A 24,274-nucleotide genomic window follows, 5' to 3' on the forward strand; every position below is an offset into this window, starting at 1 on the left:
AGCTACTCTTGCACAATCATCATTCTTGTAATACAGCTTTACCAGCAGAGCGCGGTCCTGCAGTGAAACACCCATGGCGAACGTCTGAGACGCGAAATGAGGAACAGCCTGGTACCTGGCGGCTTTATAACACTGAAATTTAATTAACATTTTAATGTACGTCTTCTTCCGCTTGCAGCGCCATCTGTTGCTAACTTTTGAAACTAAATTTTTTCTTCTGCTATACGCTTTTCGCCTTCTTCAATAACATTCCTTTCAAATTTGACGTCATTTTCATGAGTGGTTCTATTTTTATAGCGTTTTGAAACTTAAACTTTAATTATAATCACCCTGTATTTCGAAGTTTTAAATGTTTTGTCCAGAATTCACGAAATTGCTACGTAGCATCCTTAATCGTCCAGGGCGTGGCATTTGTTTATTAAATAAACAGATCTATCTGTAAACTGAGTCATCGCATGTCGTCAGTCACAAAGATTGCAAAGTTCATACATAAAAAAAGTGAGAGTGAGATCTGCGTTCTGATTGGCTAACTGTCTATGTATACATATCTTATCGTAGATACTGAAGTAAATAATACCGAATAATAACAACTGCGAATTTAGCAAGACATAGTCTACAAATGGTATGTAAACATTTAGTTTAAATTAAAATTGAGGATAGCAAAATTTTAAAATATATTTTATATGTGATACATTATGTGTGTAATTTGCTTTTATGCGTTTCGTATGTTTAATTTCGAATTTTTTTTTCTGTTGGTAAATTCAAATATATAAATCTATTGAAATTGGATGTAATTGATAGTATGACGACATTCATGAATATATTTTTTTAATGTGAATGTACTGAATTAGTTTTAAATATGTATAATGTTTGATTTACTACAGCTTGAGGGGCAATAACCTCAGTCATTTATCGTTTCGCATAAAGCATTGCCGGAAATACTCTTGACGCATAATTTATTTGATTTCCTGTATTTATGTAGCTCTAGAATTGATTGCAGATGTATCAAGAATATATCTGAGAAATATTAATTGTAATTTAGTCTTTTGTTCAAATAAAATATTTACATAGTGACTGCTTTCACATCATCATTTTACTGTGGTCTGTGTATAAAATAACTAATTCTTTTAGATAAATACTGTGGATATGCATTCACCATAAATGCATATAAAAAACACGTAAACGCATCTAATCGTGTTAATTCTTTGTACTAAGCATGCAAAATATTACTGAATAATCACTCCTTATGGTATTTTTCTTTTCTGATGTCATTGCCTCATTCCAAGAATTATCTAACTTTTTCCATCACTCTGTTTGGTAAAATCCTAGTATACGGTGCAGCCTTGGCGCGATTTTAAACATTATCGCCAACACCAAAAATTAACAAAAGAACGTTCTATGTATATATAGTGATAGTATACTATACACTATATACTATCACTATATACATAGTATATACTATGTATAACTATATATATTCTTTGAAATACCCGTTTACTACTTATCGTATATGTCCCGTTTTTATTGTTTAAAGAGTATAAAATCTATCGAAATAAAAAAGTTGATTATGAGTTTATACTTATTTTACATAAGAGTTTTGGCATTGTGGGGGAGGGGGGAAAAGAGTAAAATTAGCGTGAATATAACTTAGGAGTTAATTTGGAAATTTTTAGTTAAGTATGTAATGGTCGCAAAGTCCAGATTCATTTAACAACAGTGCAAGGCCGAAGTGAAAGATTTGAAGAAATTTTTGCAATTCATGTATAACCACATTTTATTCAGGCAAAAGTTTTAAAACTTTGGTGTGGGGGAAACAGGACTAATTTAACATCTACCAACAGTTTTGTACCATGGGAGGAAACTACAGAATTTGTGTTTTTCTTTTTCTCATCATCATACTAGTAACGTCTGTGCGTATGTAGTGTGTATGTTGCATATTATACTACAGCTGAATCATGCTGTTTACATGTATATGTATTTAATAACAATACTTATTTGGATTAGTATTTTCATGTTGCAAATATGCTAGGTGTAGTGAATATGAATTATGAATATGCTAGCTAATCGTATAAATAAATTTTCTTATCTTTTCTATTGTAATTTTAATAAAAAGGTTGAGTATCTCAATGATCACTTGTAAAACTTTTGTTTTATAACTATATTGAACAGAATATACTTTAATGTAGTTTATTGCAATATTGTCTTCTTAAAGTTCACATTCAGAATTGATTTATGTATCATTTCCTCGTATTTGATTTATAATATTAAAAAAAAATATCTAGGAAATGTAATTAGAATCTTTGAAGTAATTACTTACAGTATTTACAAAATCTAAATAAAATCCAATATTTGAACTCAGACAGTCATATTTCATGCTGCAACATCTTAATCTAATGTCAAATCACATTTCTTGTGTTTTTATCCAAACTCGTAAGAGGCTAAAGTGTTAAAGAAACTTGTTTATTGCTTGTTTTCTGAGATTTTATTATCAAAATAATGAATTGACTGTGTTATAATATTTTTGCAGTTTTACTTGAGTATAATGTAGATTGCCATAGAAAGCCCATGGTAACATTCCTTCCAAAAGCAACAAATCTTAGCTATGATTGAATATCTGGTTAACATATTGGGATTGGGAATAATTTCTTAATCATTTCAAGAATCTGCAATATTTTGTCTCATCAAAATCTGAAAAACCAAGCCTAGGAGGATAGAATAGCACTTAATACCAAAATGTGCGTGATTTGTCCATCAAAAGAAATCTTGTTTGAAATTAAATGATCTATTGCATTTTCTGGGATTAGTAAGCACTTGTTAGCTTGATCATTAGCTCCAATAACTAATAATAACAATTTTTATACTAGCATCCAGTGCTAGTATAAAAGTCTCTGGTATATATGTATGTAAGTATATTTACAGTTCAAAATTAAAAAAATCATTGGGCAGTTTTGGAAATTTCTGGATTTTAGATCATCAATTTAAATCTAGTAAGATTACATGTAGAAATTATTAAAAAGACATTCTTTGTTAATACATGTTCTGAAAAAGAGGTATTTTGTGTAAAGAAAGTCCACTTTCCCTGAATGATCACCGCGTAAAATTAAAATGTGACAAATTTCAAACACCAATATTTTCTGTATTTAAAAGTATACTAGCAATATGTGCCATTCCATTAATTAATTGATGGTGAAGATTTCAGTTATATCATCTTCATTTAGAATTTTTTTTCATATTCCATTAATAGGAAATTTTTTTTTTTTTCTTCATTCTTGCAATATCCCCAAACCTTCAGATTCGTTACTCTTATAATAATGAAATAATGAATAATTATAATGAAATTTGGTAGATGGCTATAAATTATGCCAAACATTTTAAACAATATCTTCAGACATGTACCATCATGATTTTGTAGCAATCAACATGTTGGATTTTATATTAAAATATTTCTAGAATTCTTGAATGGTTTTACTTCAGCATTATTTCTAAAAGTCTCCTTTATATGTGCATTTCAGTATGCACAGAATTTGGATATCCATTCTCTAATAGATGAATGTACGGTTTTTGGAGAACGAGCAAAATGGACAGGAAGCGTTATCATTTACTAAAACTGTAATTTTGATAGGACTGAATGACTGAACTAAGAAATTAGCTGCTTCAAGTCGGAAAATTAAAGGAAGAGTGCAGTTTTGTTAACTGAGGTTCCATAGAATCCAATTCCTTTTTTCCACTGCTATGCCAGCAAAAGAAAACCAATATACAGTCAAAAGTCATTAATCCGGACTCGTCGGGACTTCAGCGATTCTGGATTATAAACACATCAGTTTAAATCTGGTAGATGGTGTGCAGAAATTACAAAATTAAAAATATGAAACCGTAATTTATGAAATAAAGAACAATTATGATCTGAAGAGTATCAAAATTTACAAAAAGAAAAAGCTTAATATTGATTTGTTTATTTTATTAAACATTTCTTTCAATGTAAGTTGTTTAAGTTGCTTCGTTTCATTTGATAATACTTTCTCTTTAATTCTATTAAACAGACATGATTTCTTGTTTAGTTACAAAGTTCCACTGTTCAAGTCCTATAACTGCTGTGTCGAGAATACCGACTAATTTGTCAACCGAACTTCTTTCGTTTTCAATAACCTCTGTCACTTTCTTCACTATCGGAACCGAATTATAATGACGAGGAACTTGTTTTAAATCATATCAAAGATGGAGTACATCGAGATGAAATACTACATTTAGTAAGGAATTATAATCCAAATAAAATAAAAACTTCTGCCCTTAAGATAAGGATAGGGCTGACAGATCAACTTCTGGCTGATCTTTAGAATATGGTAACTGGTAGTTTGGCGACATTTTGGAGGCGATAAAGGTTACTACCTGGGACTTTGGTAATAAAGTGAGCAGTACTCAGTTCCGATTACGCATTATTTTGTGTGAGGGAAATGAGAGATCATGGGATATGTCATGTGATATTAATGGACGAATTACGGTTCTTTAATCGGAAAAAGGGGGAAATCGGGAAAAAATCTGGAAATTTTGTATTTGGCTTTATTCTGTGTTGTGTGAAACAGTGTTCGTTAATTTTTGGATCCCATGGCCCTAACTAAAGTGAATTCGAAATGGGTATTTAGTGGGATTGAAAGGGGTAGTAATAAGTGTTTCTTTAAGGTTGTGCGTGATAGAAGTAAAGATGTTTTATTAAGTTATTTATTTTACCTGGTACTTTGGTGTGAACTATAAGTATGATTTTAAACATCCTGAAAAAGAAATAAGAAAAGTTTATCGGACACATAATCAAGATTCTGAAGAAGAATAGGTAAGTTAGTATTTTTAATTATTTGAGGATATTATTTTTATGCATTGTTCTAAATGTAAGGTGGAAGTAAAGTAATTTGCGTAAACATGCATGGAAATAATTTAAATATTTGAAACTAAGTATTTGTAACCATTTGTAATGTTTGCGGTATGAATTAGTTAGTGACGTTTGTAATATAATAGATAATGTAGAGGTAAAAGTTTTGGATATTTTATTTATTTTATACAGGGAAATGTTTATATTTGGAAAGGGTATATACTTTTTCGCGATCAGGTAATTTCATATATGTTCTTTTTACCGGGTTTAAAGATTCAGAAAATTGTTATGCATTTTCGTGAAATTTTTCTAATTTATGAGAAAAAAGCAGTGTACATGGATATAGTGAAGAGTGTGCGCAATGCCATTTTTGTGCAATTCTGGGATATTTTTTTAAGTAAAAATAAGTCGATGTGTACATGGTTTAGTGATATTTTAATTAAATGATAGTTATTTTGTGAATTTTATGTTTGTAGGAATTTGGTATACGTTTAAGTTGAAGTAAACATGCATGGAAATAATTTAAATATTTGACACTAAGTATTTGTAATGCTTGCGGTATGAATTCGTTGGTGACGTGTATAATATAATAGATGATTTAGAGGTAAAAGTTTTTGGATATTTTATTTATTTTATATGTGGAAATGTTCATATTTGGAAAGGGTATAAACTTCGCGATCAGGTAATTTCATATATGTTCTTTTTACCGGGTTTAAAGATTCAAAAAATTGTCATGTATTTTCGTGAAATTTTTCTAATTTATGAGAAAAAAACAGTGTACATGGATATAGTGAAGAGTGTGCGCATTGCCATTTTTGTGTAATTCTGGGATGTTTTTTTAAGTAAAAATAAGTCAGCGTTTACATGGTTTATGTGTATGTGTTATTTTGAAAAACGCGTAAGGAGTATGGTATCGTGCACTTTTTCCCAATTTTGCAGTGAATATTTGTCATGATTAAGCAGTTTTGTTAGATAAAATTTCTAGCATAAGTGTAATTCGGCTAGTAGATTGTTGGAAGAAGTGTTCAGTAGATAAAAAGAAAAGAAACATGTCTTTACTTTGTGAAGACAAAATGGCGGCGGGAAAAAAAAATAGAGGCTTGCTGTAGGAGAGTTGGTCGCCAAAAAAAAACGCCAAGTTACCATAATGTAAAGATCAACCCAACTTCCAATTCATTGCGCACCGCAGCGTTCCCCCCACCGAGCAGCGTGAAATTGATAAACGAATTTCTAAACATACTTTTGCTTTAGATCCTTTACATATTAGCAAATATATATCGGAAATTCTATTTGATATAATCGAAAGTTCAAGGTTACTTTTATAAAATTGCTGTAACAGTCTGCAAAAAATAATAAGCCGGATCCAATTCGAAGATTAAGGAACAACGCAATCTGCAACATTAACTGAATTAAATAATTTTAGCTTAGCTTATATCGTCCGTTATACATGAAACGCGCATGCGTAAACGTTTTATGCATATTCGCAACCGTAAAGGTCTTACGCGCACACATAAACGCCTGTGCGCATGCGTCATGCGCAGAAAGTTTTTAGCTTTGAGGTCCGGATTATAGATCATTCTGGATTATGGGTGTCCGAATTAATGACTTCTGACTGCATACAACATCTGACTCCAAATAAATATGCTCTGTAGCTTTACTTGTTCTTTAGGTCAGATAGAAAAATGCTAACTCTCGTAACCAGTGCAGGTTAAGCCATAAGTAAGAAGAAAGAAGATGTCCTAACCAATTTTCCCCATACACTGTTTTGAAGCACTGGTCACCAATACATTGAGTGATTTACCAGTAAGATCAATGGGTTTTGACTGATTGGATGTAAATATTTTGTAACTACATCGTAAATATACATATAAATGTATGTATTTTCTTTTTCTACAATATTTCAGAGTCCTAAGCATGTGAAAAGAATAAATTTTTAAGCAATATTTCATTCTGAACGGAATTTAATGCTACACTTTTCACAGAACAGTTTGCTCAGAATGGTTTAATTTGAATGAAATTTGAATTTCACAAGTTTTCATTAATTGCATTAGAATAATGTTTTAAGGTAATTTGATTTTCAGTTAAGGATTACAAAAGTTAAGATCAAAGTTTATTGTATTATTAATATTAAAATTATGCATTATTTCTTTTCTATTTATAGAGCTTCTTCCTAAAATACTTTCTCAAATATGACATGATTTAACTTTTGAGGAATCTTTTAAATCGAAAAATCTAAGTCAATTTATAGTTAATGTTCTATTTGGTCCATTTCAAATTGGAGTACTTTTTATTTTAATAGTGAAATATGTGGTTAGATTAGAGAGAAGGTTATCCCTTATATTATTGCAAAGTTGTTGTTTCATTTATTGCCAAGTGGTGCTTTATTTATGGTAGCCTAAGTAGTTGAATGTTATCAAAACCCTATTAGACATGCACTATTATGACATAATTGGTTTCATGATTGCGGTGAATTTGTAACGGCTTGTGGTCTGTGTTGGTTAGGAAGAATCTTGGTTGTTTTGTGGTTTACATGATAAAATGGCTGAATGTGGTAAGATTAATTTGAAGTTTCTGTATGATTTGGAATGAAAGGGAAAAAAGCATTAATTGACTGGTATGTAAATGAAAGTTTACTTAGTAGCCATTATTAAGTGTCCTGTTTGTAAAAAGGAAATGCGTATGGTTGGAAGATACGGCTACGGCGCTACGGAAGATATTTTTTACTCTTATTTTGTGAATTTATGTGGTGACATCAGTATACAGATTTTAGTTCAGGTAATTTTAGGAAGTTTTTGAATGCTGTTAAGGAATTTTGTTTGACTGAAGACGTGTTAATTTGTGAATAAGGTAGGTGGATATTTCCTTTGTGTAGTGCAAAGATGAATTTCCTTTTTTACGTTATTTATTGTTTGATTTAAAATGTAGTTTTTTGAGATTGTGTAGTTTTTTTTATGGCTGCTCCTTTGACTTTTTAAGTGAATATAGTTCGATGTGTACATGAACAAAGGGAGTGCGTAGTGCCTAGTTTGTGCAATTCTCTGATTTTTTTTTAAGCAAAAATAGGTTGATGTGTACACAGATAAAGTCAGGGGAGTGTGCAATGCCAAGTTTGTGCAATTCTGGGATTTATTTTTAAGTGAAAATAGGTCGATGTGTACATGGATACCGAGTTTGTGCAATTCTTTAGCTTTGTGTAGCGGCGATTTTGGGGGCAAAAATCGCTGCTACACAAGCCAAAATTTTACTTAGGATTAATTCATAGTTAGAAGAAGTTTCTTTTCAGGGTTCATAGTGGTCCTTATAAGTGATTATAAGTCCTTATATTTCAAAATAAAATATAAAGACCCTTATAGGTGCTTACTTTTTCTTTAAAGCCCTTATTTTTTTGTTTTTAGTGCTTATTTTTTGCTTTTAGTCCTTTTTTTAATGAACGCGCTATTTTCCCCTGTACCAAAGCCGAAACTAAATAAACAACTTTTCTTCCTAATATGGAATGTCAGATGGTGAATCATACTCCCGGAAATAGCTTTTCCCCCTTTCTCTGCATTAACATAACTTTTAGTGTGCACGAAGAGTGCAGACAGGTGCCCGTAGTTCTATTGGTCAAAGAAATGCGAAAGCAGTAGAAAATTCCGGTACATTCGGCATTCTTTTTCTCCCGTCCAAATACTACAGTCAAAAGTCGTTAATCCGGACTCATCGGGACTTCGGCAATTCCGGATTATAGATCATCAGTTTAAATCTGGTAAGATGGCATGCAGAAATTACAAAATTAAAAATATGAAACCGTAATTTATGAAATAAAGAACAATTATGATCTAAAGGGTATCAAAATTTACAAAAAGAAAAAGCTTAATATTTATTTGTTTACTTTATTAAACATTTCTTTCAAAGTAAGTTGCTTCGGTTCATGTGATAATACTTTCTCTTTAATTCTATTAAACAGACATAATTTCTTGTTTAGTTACAAAGTTCCGCTGTTCAAGTCCTATAATTGCTGTGTTGAGAATACCGACTAATTTGTCAATTGAAATGTTTTCGTTTTCAATAACCTCTGGGTTACTTTCTTCACTATCGGAAGCGAACTATAATGAGGAGGAACTTGATTTAAATCATATCAGAGACGGAGTACATCGAGATGAAATACTACACTTAGTAAGGAATTATAAGCCAAATAAAATAAAAACATCTGCCCTGAAGATAAGGATAGTGCTGACAGATCAACTTCCAAACCGCGGCGTGAAATTGATAAACAGATTTCGGATTTCAAAACATACTTTCGCTTTGTAGATACAAATTACATATTAGTAAATATATATCGGAAATTCTATTTGACATAATCGAAAGTTCAAGCTTACTTTTATGAAATTGCTCTAACAGTCTGCAAAAAATAATAAGCCGGATCCAATTCGAAGATTAAAGAACAACGCAATCTGCAACATTAACTGAATTAGATAATTTTAGCTTAGCTTATACCTCCGTTACACATTAAACGCGCATGCGCACAAACATATTCGCAGCCGTAAAGGTCTTATGCACACTCTTAAATGCCTGTGCGCATGCGTGAACGCGACGCAGGCGCAGAAAGTTTGTAGCTTTGAGGTCCGGATTATAGATCATTTCGGATTATGGATGTCCGAATTAATGACTTTTGACTGTACACACGTTTGAATTTCTATCAAGATCTTGATAATTTGCATTCTCGTTCCACTTGGTCAGTTCATATCCGTGTTTATTATGATCGTTATGCTTATATTATGAGCATATGTATGAATGTTTATAACAACATAGTTGCAGTAAATGCTGAAGTATAGTAAACTTCCAAAAATTGTTGTGTTTTAACACAGAGCTTTCTAAGGAATAATATTCGGAATGGCTTAAATAAAGGGAAAGTAACCGAATAGTCAAAATAATTTAATTTTTTTGGCCAATACATTACACAGTACGAAGGTTGGGAGGTTCTTCCCTTTCTCCGCAAAATCTCGAATATTGAAACTGTTACAGTTCGCTGCAAAACAAGCAACGGGCCTTTTTTTTTTTTTTTTTTTTTTTTTTTTTTTTTTTTTTTTGGTCACTTTCCAATCTGGATTGAATAGGACTAAAAGTTCTGCGGTCTACCAACCCAAACAGAGTTTTTAAATGGAAGACTATGCTGAAACAAAAACTCACTTTTGGTATTATAGTTAGAGTGTATGAGAAAGGTTGGATGTCGTTTGACTTAATGAAAGAGTGGCTCAAAATTGTATGGAACCATTTTCCAGGTGCTCTTCTATATAAGTTACTGCCATGGCCATCTCATGGAAGGTTTAAACAAACAAACAAAAAAAAGAACGAAACAAAGACTATTCCTGTTGTTATTCTAGGAAGACGTGCATGAAATTTTGCAACCATTAGATCTATCAGTGAATAAACCATTTAAAGACCATCTCTTAAAGTTTTTTAATGAATGGCTATCAGGTCACACAATTTTATGAGAGCTGGAAAAATCTGGAGATCATCCATTGAAGTGATTTGCTCGTGGATTTTCGGTGCATGAGATCTGATTGATGAAGCAGTAATTATGAAGAACTTCAAGAAAATGGGGATATTTAATGCTCTCAATGGTTCTGAAGATCATTATATGTGGAAAGATAGATTTAACAGCGACATAGACAATGGTGATGACTTGTAAGCTGTAGCAGATGATGCAGACAGTAGCTGCGGCATCACTGATTCATTTGAGGATTAGGGACTAGAAGTGGATAACAAAGGAACAGATGTGATTCAAGTTACATGGAAGTAGAATTGAGGTTATCTTATTAGATATTGTAATGTTAATATTACTATGCATTTTTATTAGAATAGAAATTTCTTTTAAAATAATATGTATGGCATTGTTTGCATTGCCAAGTGGCTTCTTTTCGTATTTTATGTTTATAACATACGCGACATCGTTTTGTTGGGTGTTTCTTTAATTCTGTTGTCGGAATATTCTCTGGGAAATGTTCCCAATTTTTCGCTTGTAAACGATGTGGTATTGGTAAACGATTTTGTATTGATTAGATTAATTTCAGATGATAGAGTCGGACTCGTCCACTGTAATTTTGCCCAAGTAAGCAGATGACAAATCTCACTTGTCAAATATACGCAAATGGTTAATATGATTTTTATAATTGAAAATTGTAGTGGAAAGGAAGTTACACATTTAATTATATCATTTTCATTGTATCATTTATCTCTTTGCACTAAGAACATAAAAAATTAAGTAAGGTTTTTGAGGTAGATATATCATCTAGTATATGATTTATGTACTTAATATGTGACTTTTCATTTATGATTATTTTTTATGTGTAGAATATGAATATGGATGACATCGAACTCAGAAACATCGAACCAGATCAACCTCTGATTCGGTCATTGTCTCGAGCAGAATCCTTTACTCATCAGGTATTGTTCGTGTGATTTTAGTTTACATATTTTGACATGTTTTAAGTTTTGTATGACCTATTGCAGTGTTTCCCAACCTTTTTTTCCTCGCGAACCAAAAGAAAGGTCCGAAAAAATTTGACGAACCCCCTATGTAGTCGTTAATGACAGGTAAAAAAAAAAAAAAAGCAATAAAATTTGATAGAATATATATTTTTCATATTGCAGAATAATTGATTATATTAATCATGAAACATTTAAATAAAACATTAATAAGACTAAAATGATGGCTATAAAAGTTGAAAACAAGATAAATTTAACAAACTGGTTCTTATGTTTTACATTTGGAAAAACTCTTAATGGGATATTTGTGGCTGTTTGATAGAACAAAGCAATTCAAAGTTAGGTTCAATATCTGACAATTTCAGTCTTAGATCAGGTTCAGCATTTAACCTGTTTCTGTATTTATCTTTAGTATATGTTGAAAATCCTTTCTCGCATAGATATGTTGTGCAAAATGGTAATAGAATTTAAATGGCTTTTTTTGACAGAACAGGATATTCATTTTGTATACTGAGCTAGAAGTCAATTAAAGATTGATCTTTAAAAATTGCTTCTAGAGAACTGTCACAAGATAACTCTATGAGTTTTTCTTTTTCCAGTATATTTAGAGAGTTTTCTGAACTTACATTTCCTTGAAATGGATTACGTATCCAGTTGTTTGAGATGGATATATTGCATCTGTTGGGAAAATAGTCATCGAAAGTTAATCGAAGATAGTTCAGATGTTCACATATACTCCTTTTAATGTTTTCATCAAGTTTAATTGAATTTTCTGATAAAAAAGTGCTGACAGAATCGAAACATCCATACTCATTCATCTGCAGGCATTGAATCCAAAAATTGATCTTTTTCAACATAGCCTCAATTCTATCATGTACATTGAAAATGGTTACACCCTCGCCTTGTAAAGACATATTTAATTCATTCAGTTTACAAAAAAAAAAAAAAAAAAAAGTCAGCTAAATATGCAAGCTTTTGCAGCCAAAGAACATCGGATATACAAGAAGACAAATGAAACGGATGATCAATAAAAAATGCTTGAACTTCAGACTTCAATTCAAACAAACGTGTCAAAACTTTACCACAGGAAAGCCATCTAACTTCTGTGTGAAGTAGTAAAAAAACGTGGAAACTTCCAAAATCTTCACAAAGCGTACGGAATAGACGGCAATTTGTAGCACACGAAATACCACAATTTTCACAGCATCACTTAAAGTAGTAGATAACTCTGCAGGAATACGCTTACATACTATAGCTTGCTTATGAATACAACATAAGAATGGAATATCCAGTCCTCACCTCAGTGTTGAGGTATCACTGGAGCCATAGGCTAAATATATTTAATAATCCAGCAATAGCTAAAGATTTTATACAAACAATTTTAAAATTTTTAAACCTAGCAAAATTTTGAAGTCCGCTGTCTAGAAGATGTGTTGGCCTCGCCAACATCTTTATTGAATATTAAGTACAAAAATTACAATGATCAATTTATACATCAAAGAAAGATATAATAAGTATATAATAATATAAAGAGAAAATAGATACACTAATACCATAAGTCAGAATACAATTATTATAATTCAGTACATTTTAGGAAAATACAGTTTATAGAATTATACATTTTAGGATAATACAATTTATAGAGTTATATATAACATTTGTAAGCCATTACATTAGAATATTAAACATATATTATGTTTTCATTAGAATATAAATATTCCATTAATTTAGATAATTGAAGTTGACCTTTTTCCAATAACATAAGTTTACGAAGTAGGTCGAAATTTAAAGTTTGATGAAATAATTCTTGTCTTTTGCTGTCCAAACTCGGGCAGTCTATAATCATGTGAAGTGCATCTGCTGTTTCTAAGCCGCAAGGACAGCGACTTGGTGGATTTTTTATCTTTAATCTGTTAAAGTAACAGGAAAAGTCTCTGTGATTCGAGAGTATCTGATTGACGAAGAAATCATGTCTTCTCAGAAAAGTGTCTTCTCTCAGAAATTCTAGGAAGAATCTTGAAGGTAGATCTACCAGTTTCTTCTTCTTGCCATCGGCGTTGCAACAGAAGGAGAGCTTGTTCTTTAGCTTTGCGCACTATACTACTAAGTGGAATTTTGCAATCAATTCTCTCTGCAGAGGATATTCCTTTTTTAGCTAATTCATCTGCTTTCTCGTTTCCTCTGTAACCGCGATGGCCTCTAATCCAATGTAATTTTACTTTAGTAATGTAAGCGAGCTTTTTAACTTCGATGATTTCTGAGTTTAAGATGTCGAACTTTGCCAATGATTTTAATACTGCTTGGCTATCCCTGTATAAGTGGGCTTTATACTTGTGATCTTTTAGCCATTGTAGAGCTGATTTCAACGCTTGTATTTCCGCTTGGTATATGGAACAATTTTGATCCAATTTATAAGAATATTCAGCTTCTAGAGTGCCGTTCCAATAGACACAGAATCCTGCTCCTGTGCCTTCATCATTCTTCGATCCATCCATAAATACTTCATAATTTTTATTAGATGGTCATTCCATTCACAAGTCTTAATCCGTGCTGGGTGAGTATACCATTTATGCTTTGGAAAGTCCAGAGCTTCTTTAGAAAAGTTGAGATTTTCAAATGAGAAGTCTGACCAACCTCTTTTAGTCCTTTGAATTGCACTTTCCTGGTTCAATTTGATGTCCAGTGGTATTAGGCCTGCTAAAGTCTGCAAGGCCGAAGTTGGAACAGTTTTATAACATTTGGTCATGGCTAGTAAAGCCACTCGTTGAATAGTATTTGCTTTGTTACGCATTTTAACTGTTGGTGGAAACCACCAGGCTGCACAAGCATAAACTGCAGTCCTTTTGATTGCACGTTTATAAAGTTCTTTCATGACTGCTTTGGATAAGCCAGGAAATTTCATCAATCTATTAATTATTTTGCAGACCTTAGTTTTGATATAGTCTAGATGGGGAAGCCAAGTCAAGCACTCATCGATAATTATTCCTAAGTATTTGATATATTTGTGACATTTAATGCCATTCAGTTTAATTTTAGGGGCTGAATAAGCTGAGCCCCTCTTTTTAACTGCGATAAACATTGAACTGGACTTCTCCGGAGAAAAGCATAGTTTGCTTGTCTTTGCTCATTCTGTGATTCTAGTGAGGGCGTTGTTAGCTCTATTTTGAATCTGTTGATGGGTCGATCCCGTCACTATGAACAAAACATCATCCGCATATGCTTGAATCTGAACACCTTCTCCATAGTCTATTTTTAGTGCTGTGTTCATGACAATGTTCCAGAATAAGGGTCCAGAAATTGACCCCTAAACACATCCTTTTTCTTGAACATGAAAGAAATGTTCATTGTTAATTTCATAGACTATTTGTCAATTATCCAGCATTGATTCAATAACCTTGTAGAGATTAATAAGACATAAGAGGGATCTTAGTTCGTTTAATAAGCAAGGCCACCAGATGTTATTGAACGCACTTTTAATATCAAGAGATATTATATTCGTGTAACAATTATTTCTTCTATTTTCTTCGACCGTATTTATAATATCTTTAATTGCATCCGTTGAGCATACTCCCACTGTAAATCCATATTGTTTTTGGCTAATTTTGCCATTAGAGAATAGATAATAATTTAGTCTATTGGTAATCAACTTATCATAAACTTTGCTCCACGTATTTAGTAAACAAATTGGTCTGTATGCTTCAGGTAATTCTGAATTCTTTCCTTCTTTTGAGAACAGAACGAGTTTTGCTGTTTTCCAGCATTCTGGAAAGATGCCACGTCGTAAAAGTTCATTATAAAGTTCAGTATGCAACATTGGATTAGCATAAAATGCTTCTAAGATTATCTCTTTAGGAAGATTGTCCAGACCTGAAGCTTTTCCAGAGTTTAAAGACTTAATTGTATATTCTACCTCCTGTCTAGTAAACGGGAGGTGATCTCCTTCACCCGCGCCACAAAACCAGAAAATTTTCCTGTCATTGATTTTGCACCATCTGTACACACACCCACACAGTAAGACCAGCTTATTCCATTCTTTTCAAAATATCCATTGATCATATCGAAAATCGCTTTTCCAGTTGTATAGGTTTTCAAAGGTTTTGCAAATAGTACATCTTCTTGAACAATATTCGTAAAAAGATATCTAACGTCGACAAGCAAGACTGCGGCATTTGTTACATCTGTCGATTTGTCAAGTTGAATTGCAAAATAATTCAATTTTATTCTTTTTAGAAGTTCGTTCTCCACATAATTAGCCAAGTCATTAATTCTACGCGACACTGTGTTGTTTGATAAGGGAACTAGCTCAATTTTCTTTGCTGCCTTTTCCCCAAGCATACATTTGGCGATATCTTTCGCACATGGTCCAATTAAATTTTCTGCTATTGTATGCGCTTGTCCAGATCTTGCAATTCTATAACTTACTCGAAATGATGCTTCAATGGCCATTTTACTATCTTTGTTTGAAATCAAGAAAGAAGAAAGGCTACACTTTTTGATATCTGCTAATTTTCTTTTGAAATATTCAAGAGGTTTATCTTTGTGTGTCGGATGTTTTGTTTCAATATGTCTACGAAGAAGTTATGGTTTTAAAATGCTGTTGGCAAGAACTTTGTTACATATAGCACAAAGCGGTTTAGGTTCCGACTCATCCTCAGTAAAATGAAAACCCAATTGTATAGTCGCTGTCATATTTTTGCTTTTTCTCTTTTCTATCATCATTTCCTTTGCTTCTCAATTCATTTCCTTTCCTTGCTCTGGTGAAACGGTACCTCACTACAGCTTTCAGTACTATCATCTCGATTATCATGTCTCGCTTCTAAATGACCCGTTTTTAAACATAGATCCATAATAAAAATAAGTTATAATAATAATTAAATTAATAATTATTAAATCATTTACACAAGAACTTGACAGTCACAGTATCACTATCACTCAAGCTTTACAAGTGCTAAGCCTATGTATGAACATAGACAGACAGACATACAAAATAGACAGTTAATACAACACTACTCTCCCAGTTTCCGGTTGTGAACAAGTATCTAATTCTAAAATCTGTAGTAAACTGCCTTAATTTGATATTTATTTAAAAATATTACATAGAAGGGAAAACTGCTGCAATGATTTTAAATATAAAGCAGAACATGATACTAATCACATTGATAAAATGTTTTAAATATAAATAAATGTTTGTAATAAAAAGAGAATAGTATTTGATTACTTGAATAAGAGGAATAAATTATAGTGTATAACATTGTTGATATAATTTGATATAAATGAAGTAATTTTGAAAAACAAATAAGGAAAAAAGAAATGAAAATATTGAAATTTATTATAGATTTCTTAACAAATAGGCAGCGAACAATCTGTTTTTCAATGGGTGTGTTCTTTAATTTTTGTGTTAATTAATCCCTGTTAATCAAATTTTCTGTTAACTCATTGTTGAAAAAGTATTCTGATCTTATTCATAAATTTAAAGTTTTAGATCTTATAGCTACTGATCCGTCATTAGTCTTATTGTTGTTAGTTAGATACACAGTTAGAATAATTATATGGATTACGTAATACTATAAACATTTAGTTAAATTGTAATTTTTATGTGAGAATGTGCTTCTTAATAATATAAATGAAAAAGGAATTTTGAACGTAGGTCTGCATTACTGAAGCTTGTATAGTAAAACTTTCTTTCATAATTGAGTTATACCAGATTTTAATATTTTCTTTAAAGGAAATTGTAAAATATTCATAAATAGTAATACAGTCAAAAGTCTTTAATACAGACTCATCGGGACTTCGGCGATTCTGGATTCTCGGTTTTTCCAGATTATAGATCATCAATTTAAATCTGGTAAGATGGCATGCAGTAATTACAAAATTAAAAATATGAAACCTAATTTATGAAATAAAGAGCAATTATGACCTAAAAGGTATCAAAAAAGAAAAAAAAAAGCTTAATATTTATTTGTTTACTTTATTAAACATTTCTTTCAACGCGTGCATGCGTAAAGCATACATTATGCGTAGATGCATAGTCGAAATTAGTCACATATGTTTTAATGTTAATTATATTCTATGTAACGTATTTTAAAGTATTTGAATTTAGTAATATTTTAATTCTTTTAAATGTTGGTGTAATGTTTTTAATTCAATATTCAATTTAAGTAATATTTTAATCTAATTAAACATTGACACAATGTTTTTATAGCGGTGTTTTTATTCTCTTCTTTGTTATATGAAAGTAATAATAACCTTACTTTAGTATTTTATATTCATAGTAAATGTATTTATTTACACTTGCCTGCCATCTTAAAAAACGATATTTTCAACAAAAAATTAATCCATTACTTTTAATGATATTTATTTTTTTTAAAGTTTTGAATGCTTTACTATGTGTGAAAACAGCATTTTTCAAGATGGCTGACGATTGTAAAAACCGCGCCAACGTAAATCGCAAAAATCCGTGCAACCGTCTACCAAAGTAGCACCCACAGAATTTATGTATACTAAAATGCATTATTTTTTAAATAAAATGACAACAAAGTATCTATTACCATAAATAACTTGTCTAGCAATGGGTGTACCATAAGTCGTATCGCTAGTCAAAAAATAAAATCGCCAAAATCCGTGCAACCGTCTACCAAAGTAGCGTCAAGAATTAAAATACTACATATTACTTAAATTCAAATCCTTTAAAATAAGTTTTATAGGATATAATTATTTAACATTATAACATATGTGGCAATAAATATCTCGGCAATTTTTGAAAACAGTGTATTAATATTTTTAATAAAAATTGAAGTATACAATTATAAAGTAAAAGAAAAATATGTACTTAGATTTTTTTGCATATTTAATCTGTTGTATATTGATAAGTACCATAAAAATCGGAATCATAATTTCAATATCGATGGAAAAATTTGAAAAATGTAATATAATTTAAAAAATGTAATCTAAGGGGGGGGAACTGAAAAAATTTGAAAAATGTAATCTAAGGAATTTGAAGAAATGAATAATAAAATTTTAAAATGGAATGGTAATACACAAGTATTCAGTAACCAATCATGGAGTTTATTACAGCTCGTTAATGCACAAATATTCAGGGAGCTGATTACATCATGCATAGAATTAAAATTATATAAATATTCATACATAATAAAATCATTTCTACAAAAATGCAAAATTGTATTTTAATGTTTAACAGCCATAAATAATGTTTAAAACATTAGAATTAATTTATAGATATTAAAACCAATTACTTTTAAAGTAATGTCACGTCATTCATTACATCATCCACAACATAAAATTCCATAAAATATCATAAACAATAAAATTTTTATTTCAAATAAAAATGCAAAATTAAATCGATTTTTAATATTTAGAAGCCATAAATAATATTTAAAACACAGAATTTATGCATAATAAAATGCATTATTTTTTAAACAAAAGGACAGCAAAGTATCAGTTACCATAAATAACTTGTCTAGCAATGGGTTTACCATAAGTCGTATTCCTCGCCCAAAAAAATCCACCAAAATCCATGCAACTGTCTACCAAAGTAGCACCTACAAATCTTTCATCCACATTGATTGTCATCACTTAAATGTAGCGCATTTGACTTATTTATACACCAAATGTAATACTCATTTAATGCATTGCCAAATGCATATATGTGTATACATACAATATATAATTTCACTTATATATAGTATTGATTTATGTTATAAGAATGTTCATATGTAATACTGTGCTATTCAAAATATCTTATAATAAAAGAAAATAATATGTACAGAACAACGGGCCTTGTATGCCAGTGTAACTGATTTCCACAGAAATTATGTTCAATTCCATACGGCACGAACTAGGACGGATGTCATCTTCCTGGTGTATAGTCAAAGCAAAATTTATATTTACGCCTCAAAAGAAAATATAAAAACATTTCAAATGGATGAAACCAGTTCTGTCTTTCCAATCAACAACCAATTCATAAATAATTTTTTTATTGCCAAACCAGGAAACAAAAATTTTTGACACTTTAGGTTAATATGTATACGTGTGATGTCATGATTTAAATTTAATATAATATAACAGCTTTTTTTCAATATTAATAAAAGAATTAACATGGCAATAACATATTGTATCAGTTATCCTAACCTGAAACAAAAAAGTTTAAACAGCAGCTATTGATTTAAAATGCTGACCATGTGCTTTCTTCGATGTCAGAATATGATCTTATATAATAATAATGCCTTAATGATCTTATATAATAATAATGCCTTAATGATCTTATATAATAATTTAGCAATGCTATTTTTATTTCATTTTGTAAAACTTACAAATTTTAATAAACAAACTGCGTTATTTAAAAGCGAGCAGTGGCAACACTTTTTAAAATAAAGCAATTTTTTTATCTCCAGCATGCAAGACTGTTGCCATTTGGAAAAAACAGTGCAAAAATTGCTGTTTTCAGAGTTTTTAATTAATATCTCAGTTAATTAAAGTCATATGAAGATGAGAATGGTTGAAATTGCTTCCCACGAACTTTCGGAATCCGAAATAATATAATTAATGTTTAGCAGTGCTATTTTTGTTTCATATTTTGTAAAACTTACACATTTTTTATTAACAAACTCTATGATTTGAAACCGAGAAGTGTCAACACTTTTTGAAATTAAGCAGATTTTTATCTTCTGCATCTAAAACTGTTGCCACTTGCAAAAAGGAGTGCAAAAATTAGAGTTTTGATTAATATCTTGACTAATTAAAGTTGTATGAAGATGAGAATAGTCGAAATGGCTTTCCAGGAATTTTTGGAATCGGGGGGGGGGGGGGGGTGTACTACTCTGGAAATCAACTCCCCGCCATTCTGGAGGAGATAATGCCAGAAACAAACAGACAGATGCACACAGATTTTAATAGTACAGATATGGAAGAAACTGAATGTTAATTATGAAGTTAGGTTATTTGTATATTAATAAAATCCATAGTAAATACACAATCATTTTAACTGTATTATATGACAAAGGGAATACGAACTGAACAAGTAACAAAGTAAATTCAACTAGAAGGATAAGCTTGATGAGCTTTTGCCAGTACTTAAATTTCCCCAACACAGAACTAGAATGAAAATTCTTGGGTTTTGTAAAACATCAAAAATCAATTAGTATGATAATTATGAAAAAAATTAGTATTACTATTCGTTTTGAATTACTATTTTTAGTAAATGATTTCATTTTATCTGGAAATTAGGAAAAGTATTTTTAACCATTTACATAACAAAATCTGCATCAGTTTTTAATGAACTGTTTATTAAAATTTAATTAAACTTTTATCCTTTTAAAATTTTCTGTTTAATAACATGTTGAATTTCACTAACCTGCTTGTGACAATTATCTGTCTTTCTTAATGTGTGCCTGTTTTATATAATTCATTTTATATTAACGTAGCTTTAATGTTCTTAGAAGTATATTTAATTTCTAAACCCAGTATCATTACAAAATATTGGAGCTGTTCTGAAAAAGAAATAATTCTGGCAAATTTTTATTTGAATAAAAACTTCTATTGATACTTAAACCATAAGAACCTATTAAAGGTATCTTATTTCTTTTCTTAGTTGTGGAATATATAATATTTATTGATTTGGGGTGCTTTTGATATTAACCCTTGGAGTGGGACAGCTTTTTGTATCTCCTTATGAAGAGTTGCATTTAAATTGCATTTTAAAAGTAGAGTCGTATAATTACTTGTTTTAATCTTTGTTTTTATAACTTTCCATCCATTGGAATGATAGTTAGATCATGAATGAAAATAAGAGAACAAAATATTTTAAACAACAAGCTAATAGTGGCAGCAAATCTCAACTATTATGAAGATGATCTACTATGTCTAATATTTTAATATACATGTTTGTAAACATGTAAAATAAACATGTAATACATGTAAAAAATATCATACAATAATCAAATTTCAGTTAAGAAATTTTTGTTTGTGATGAAATTAAGAAATTTTCATTTTAACAATTTTGAAATTTTATTTTTTATTCCTTCTTGCTATTATTACATTTCAGACATTTATTGAAAAGTTCTTCATTCAAAAGTTCTTTTTTTCATTTTGAAGTACATTTTCTGCTAATTATATTGTCACTGCTGATATGGATGTTTAAGTATGGTCTTTTCTGTTCACATTACATAATTTTAGCATTTAGCATTTTATTTTAGTGAATTACTAAGAATGGAGAACCAAAAAGGTCATTTTTATCATATTATGTTCTTTTATTTTGAAAAAGGGGGAAAATGATTGTCAGCTGCTCATAAAATTTGCATTATATGTGAAAAAAGTGCTGTTTCTGCTGATGCATTTAAATGCGGTTTCAGAAGTTTAAGCATCCAAATATAAGCTTCAAATATGATGCCTGCTGTGGAGCTATCAAAACCTATTGAAAGGAGTTATTAAAAGAAGTTGTCACTGAAAATTAAAGTTCTACAGTTCCAGGAACTATCAGACAAAATACATATTCCACTTACAGTACATGATCATTCGAAGAAGCTAGGGCTTGTAAGCGTCTACAGTGTGTAAATATCCCATTCTATAACAGAATAGAATCTGCATGTTCTACTTTTGGCCTATGATTCTTATCTTAAAAAAAAAAAAAAAAAAATAAAGACCGTATTTTTTTAAATGCTTCATTACAATGCTATGTGGTGGGACTACAAAGTGTATAGTGGGACTAAATTATATGCTATGAATTTTTGCCACCAAATCAGATATAAGTTTGGAAAAATACTTTTTCCAAATGGCATTTTTAAAAGCAGAAATCAAAGTGAAGAACACAGAATTGACCAATCATCAAGGTGTTAACTTTCGTCATGACAGTGCTCAGCCTCGCATTTTAATGAGCTTCATACAAAAACTTATTGAATATGGGTGAGATATTTTGCATCACCCCCATATTCACTAGACCTAACTTCTTGGATTTTCATCTCTTCAGGTCATTTCAAAATTCTCCAAATGACATGGCATTCACTTAAGAGAATTTTAAACACCACATGAATTTCTTTACAAATAATGCATAATGATTTATTTTAAAAAAGGAATTTTCCATCAGCTCCAGAGATTGAAAAAAATCGTAGAATAAAATGGTGCTGTTGTAGTTCAGTAATAGATTCTCATGTTTTTGTGTTACTTCGTTTGTATTTATCTTAAACAAAACCTAAGGACTTTTCAGATGATCCAATATTTTAAGTTGAGAACTTTAATGTAAATCAATTTATAGAAAGGAAAGCACTGAAATGTATATTAAGAAAGGAAATTTTTATATTATGGTCATTAAGTACATTCATGAACAAATATTAAAAAACAATAGTTTGAAATGCTTCAATTTTGAGTTTATTGCTTTTCTTCCTTTCATTATAGTATAGTACTGTTTATTTTATTGAAATATTTGAATAATGAAGATCACATTGTTGTCTAGTTATCTTAACTGTAACCTTATTTTGTTGTTTAAATGTAAATTTAGCTTTTGGAACTTTCCTGTACTGGTTTTATTTCTTACTTTGTTTCTTTACTGGTTTTATTACTTACTTTGCTTAAAGTAAAGGCTTGCTAAATTAAAAAAGTAAAAAAATAAGGAGCTATTTTTTTTTTAAAGCAAAAGAAAGATAGAAAAATGCAAAGTTTAGAGAAATCAATATTTAGCACCCTTCGCAAAATTGAGGATCTTTTTGATAGGGTCTGTAAACATATATCATGAGTTAGATAATAGTATTTCATTGTAGACTTTAAATGCATACTGTATTAAATGCTTAAAGTAGGTTTTTCTCTTTCCAAAAAAAATAATCTTTATTTTAAATCTCAGTCTTTTAAAATATTTCATGTATATTTTCATGAATTAATTTTTTAAAATTTTAATTCATCATTTAAGTAATTATTTAGTTCTTTACTAATTCATCATTTTAATTAATTATTTAGTTCTTTACTCATTCATCATTTTAATTAATTATTTAGTTCTTTACTAATTCATCATTTTAATTAATTTTCTGTTCTTTGGAAATGATATATGAAAAACCTTTTCTAATAATAATATATATGTATTTAATTAGTTCTTCTTTAATAGGATGACCAGATAGACACAGAATATGGCACAGTTACTGTAGCAGTTCATGGTGAAAAAAATAAACCAGCAATTTTGACATACCATGACATAGGATTAAACCGTAAGTTTCATGCTTAAGTTAGATTGCTATTTTATTCTGTGCAGTGTTAATGTACACTATAGTATTATTGAATTTAATAAACAATTTTAGAAATTGTTTGTTCATGCCAAATATTATTCTTAGTTTTTTAAAGTAATATCTTATAGACTATAAGTATAGCTTTTTAATTAAATGTAATGTTTTATTAATTCTTTTTAGTCATTTACATTTATTTCTGTATTATCTCTTTTAAACCGTTTTGGACCTCCCCTCATCTTTAAATTTACTAACGTTTTATACGCCGTTTCCGTAATATATGCAGAAAAATGGCAAAAACTCACGGGGGGGGGGATCACTCGATTAAAAAAAGAACCACCACATAAGAACATTCAAACCGCAACAGAATAGCTTTAAATTTCCGACACACTGTTTTGTGCTCTGCACATAAAAATGTTTTTTCCCATACTGTGTTGCCGTTGCTCGCTTTAATATTTTTTAGTTCGTTATCAAAAATTCGTTCATGTTTAGGACAAAATAGGAATCAGATAATAAAAAAAATTCCAAATTCCAAGTTAGGGCTTCCAGATGCCCATATTAGGTTGGAAACGTACGTTATTCAAAATTTGATGGCTCTAGTTACCGTTGTTTTATCACGATGCCATAAACATTTATCCAGATTTTTCAATATTTAATTTTTTAAAATATAACACAGGGTGATAACATTCACTGGCAACAGAATAACAACACACCTTCAAAACAT

At 30.3% G+C, this 24,274-nt stretch overlaps 1 protein-coding gene across 5 annotated transcripts in view; it reads left to right on the top strand.

The window, feature by feature from the left end:
• The first annotated feature begins 242 nt into the window (after window positions 1-242).
• Window positions 243-24,274, top strand: part of LOC118191723 (protein NDRG3-like) — a 68,364-nt gene continuing 44,332 nt past the window's right edge. The window contains exons 1-3 of one of the 5 annotated variants that reach the window (XM_035362592.2): window positions 243-622; window positions 11,195-11,287; window positions 23,436-23,535. In XM_035362592.2, the coding sequence (XP_035218483.1) occupies window positions 620-622; window positions 11,195-11,287; window positions 23,436-23,535 (196 nt within the window). In that variant the 5' untranslated portion in view covers window positions 243-619. The remainder of the gene's footprint in view (window positions 623-11,194; window positions 11,288-23,435; window positions 23,536-24,274) is intronic. The other 4 variants (XM_035362568.2, XM_035362559.2, XR_015039389.1 and 1 more) reach the window with 4 other exon arrangements.

This window comes from Stegodyphus dumicola, chromosome 2 (genome assembly GCF_044657685.1).
Source record: "Stegodyphus dumicola isolate Sdum_Otavi_A_Nest chromosome 2, ASM4465768v1".
Lineage (NCBI taxonomy): Eukaryota > Metazoa > Arthropoda > Arachnida > Araneae > Eresidae > Stegodyphus > Stegodyphus dumicola.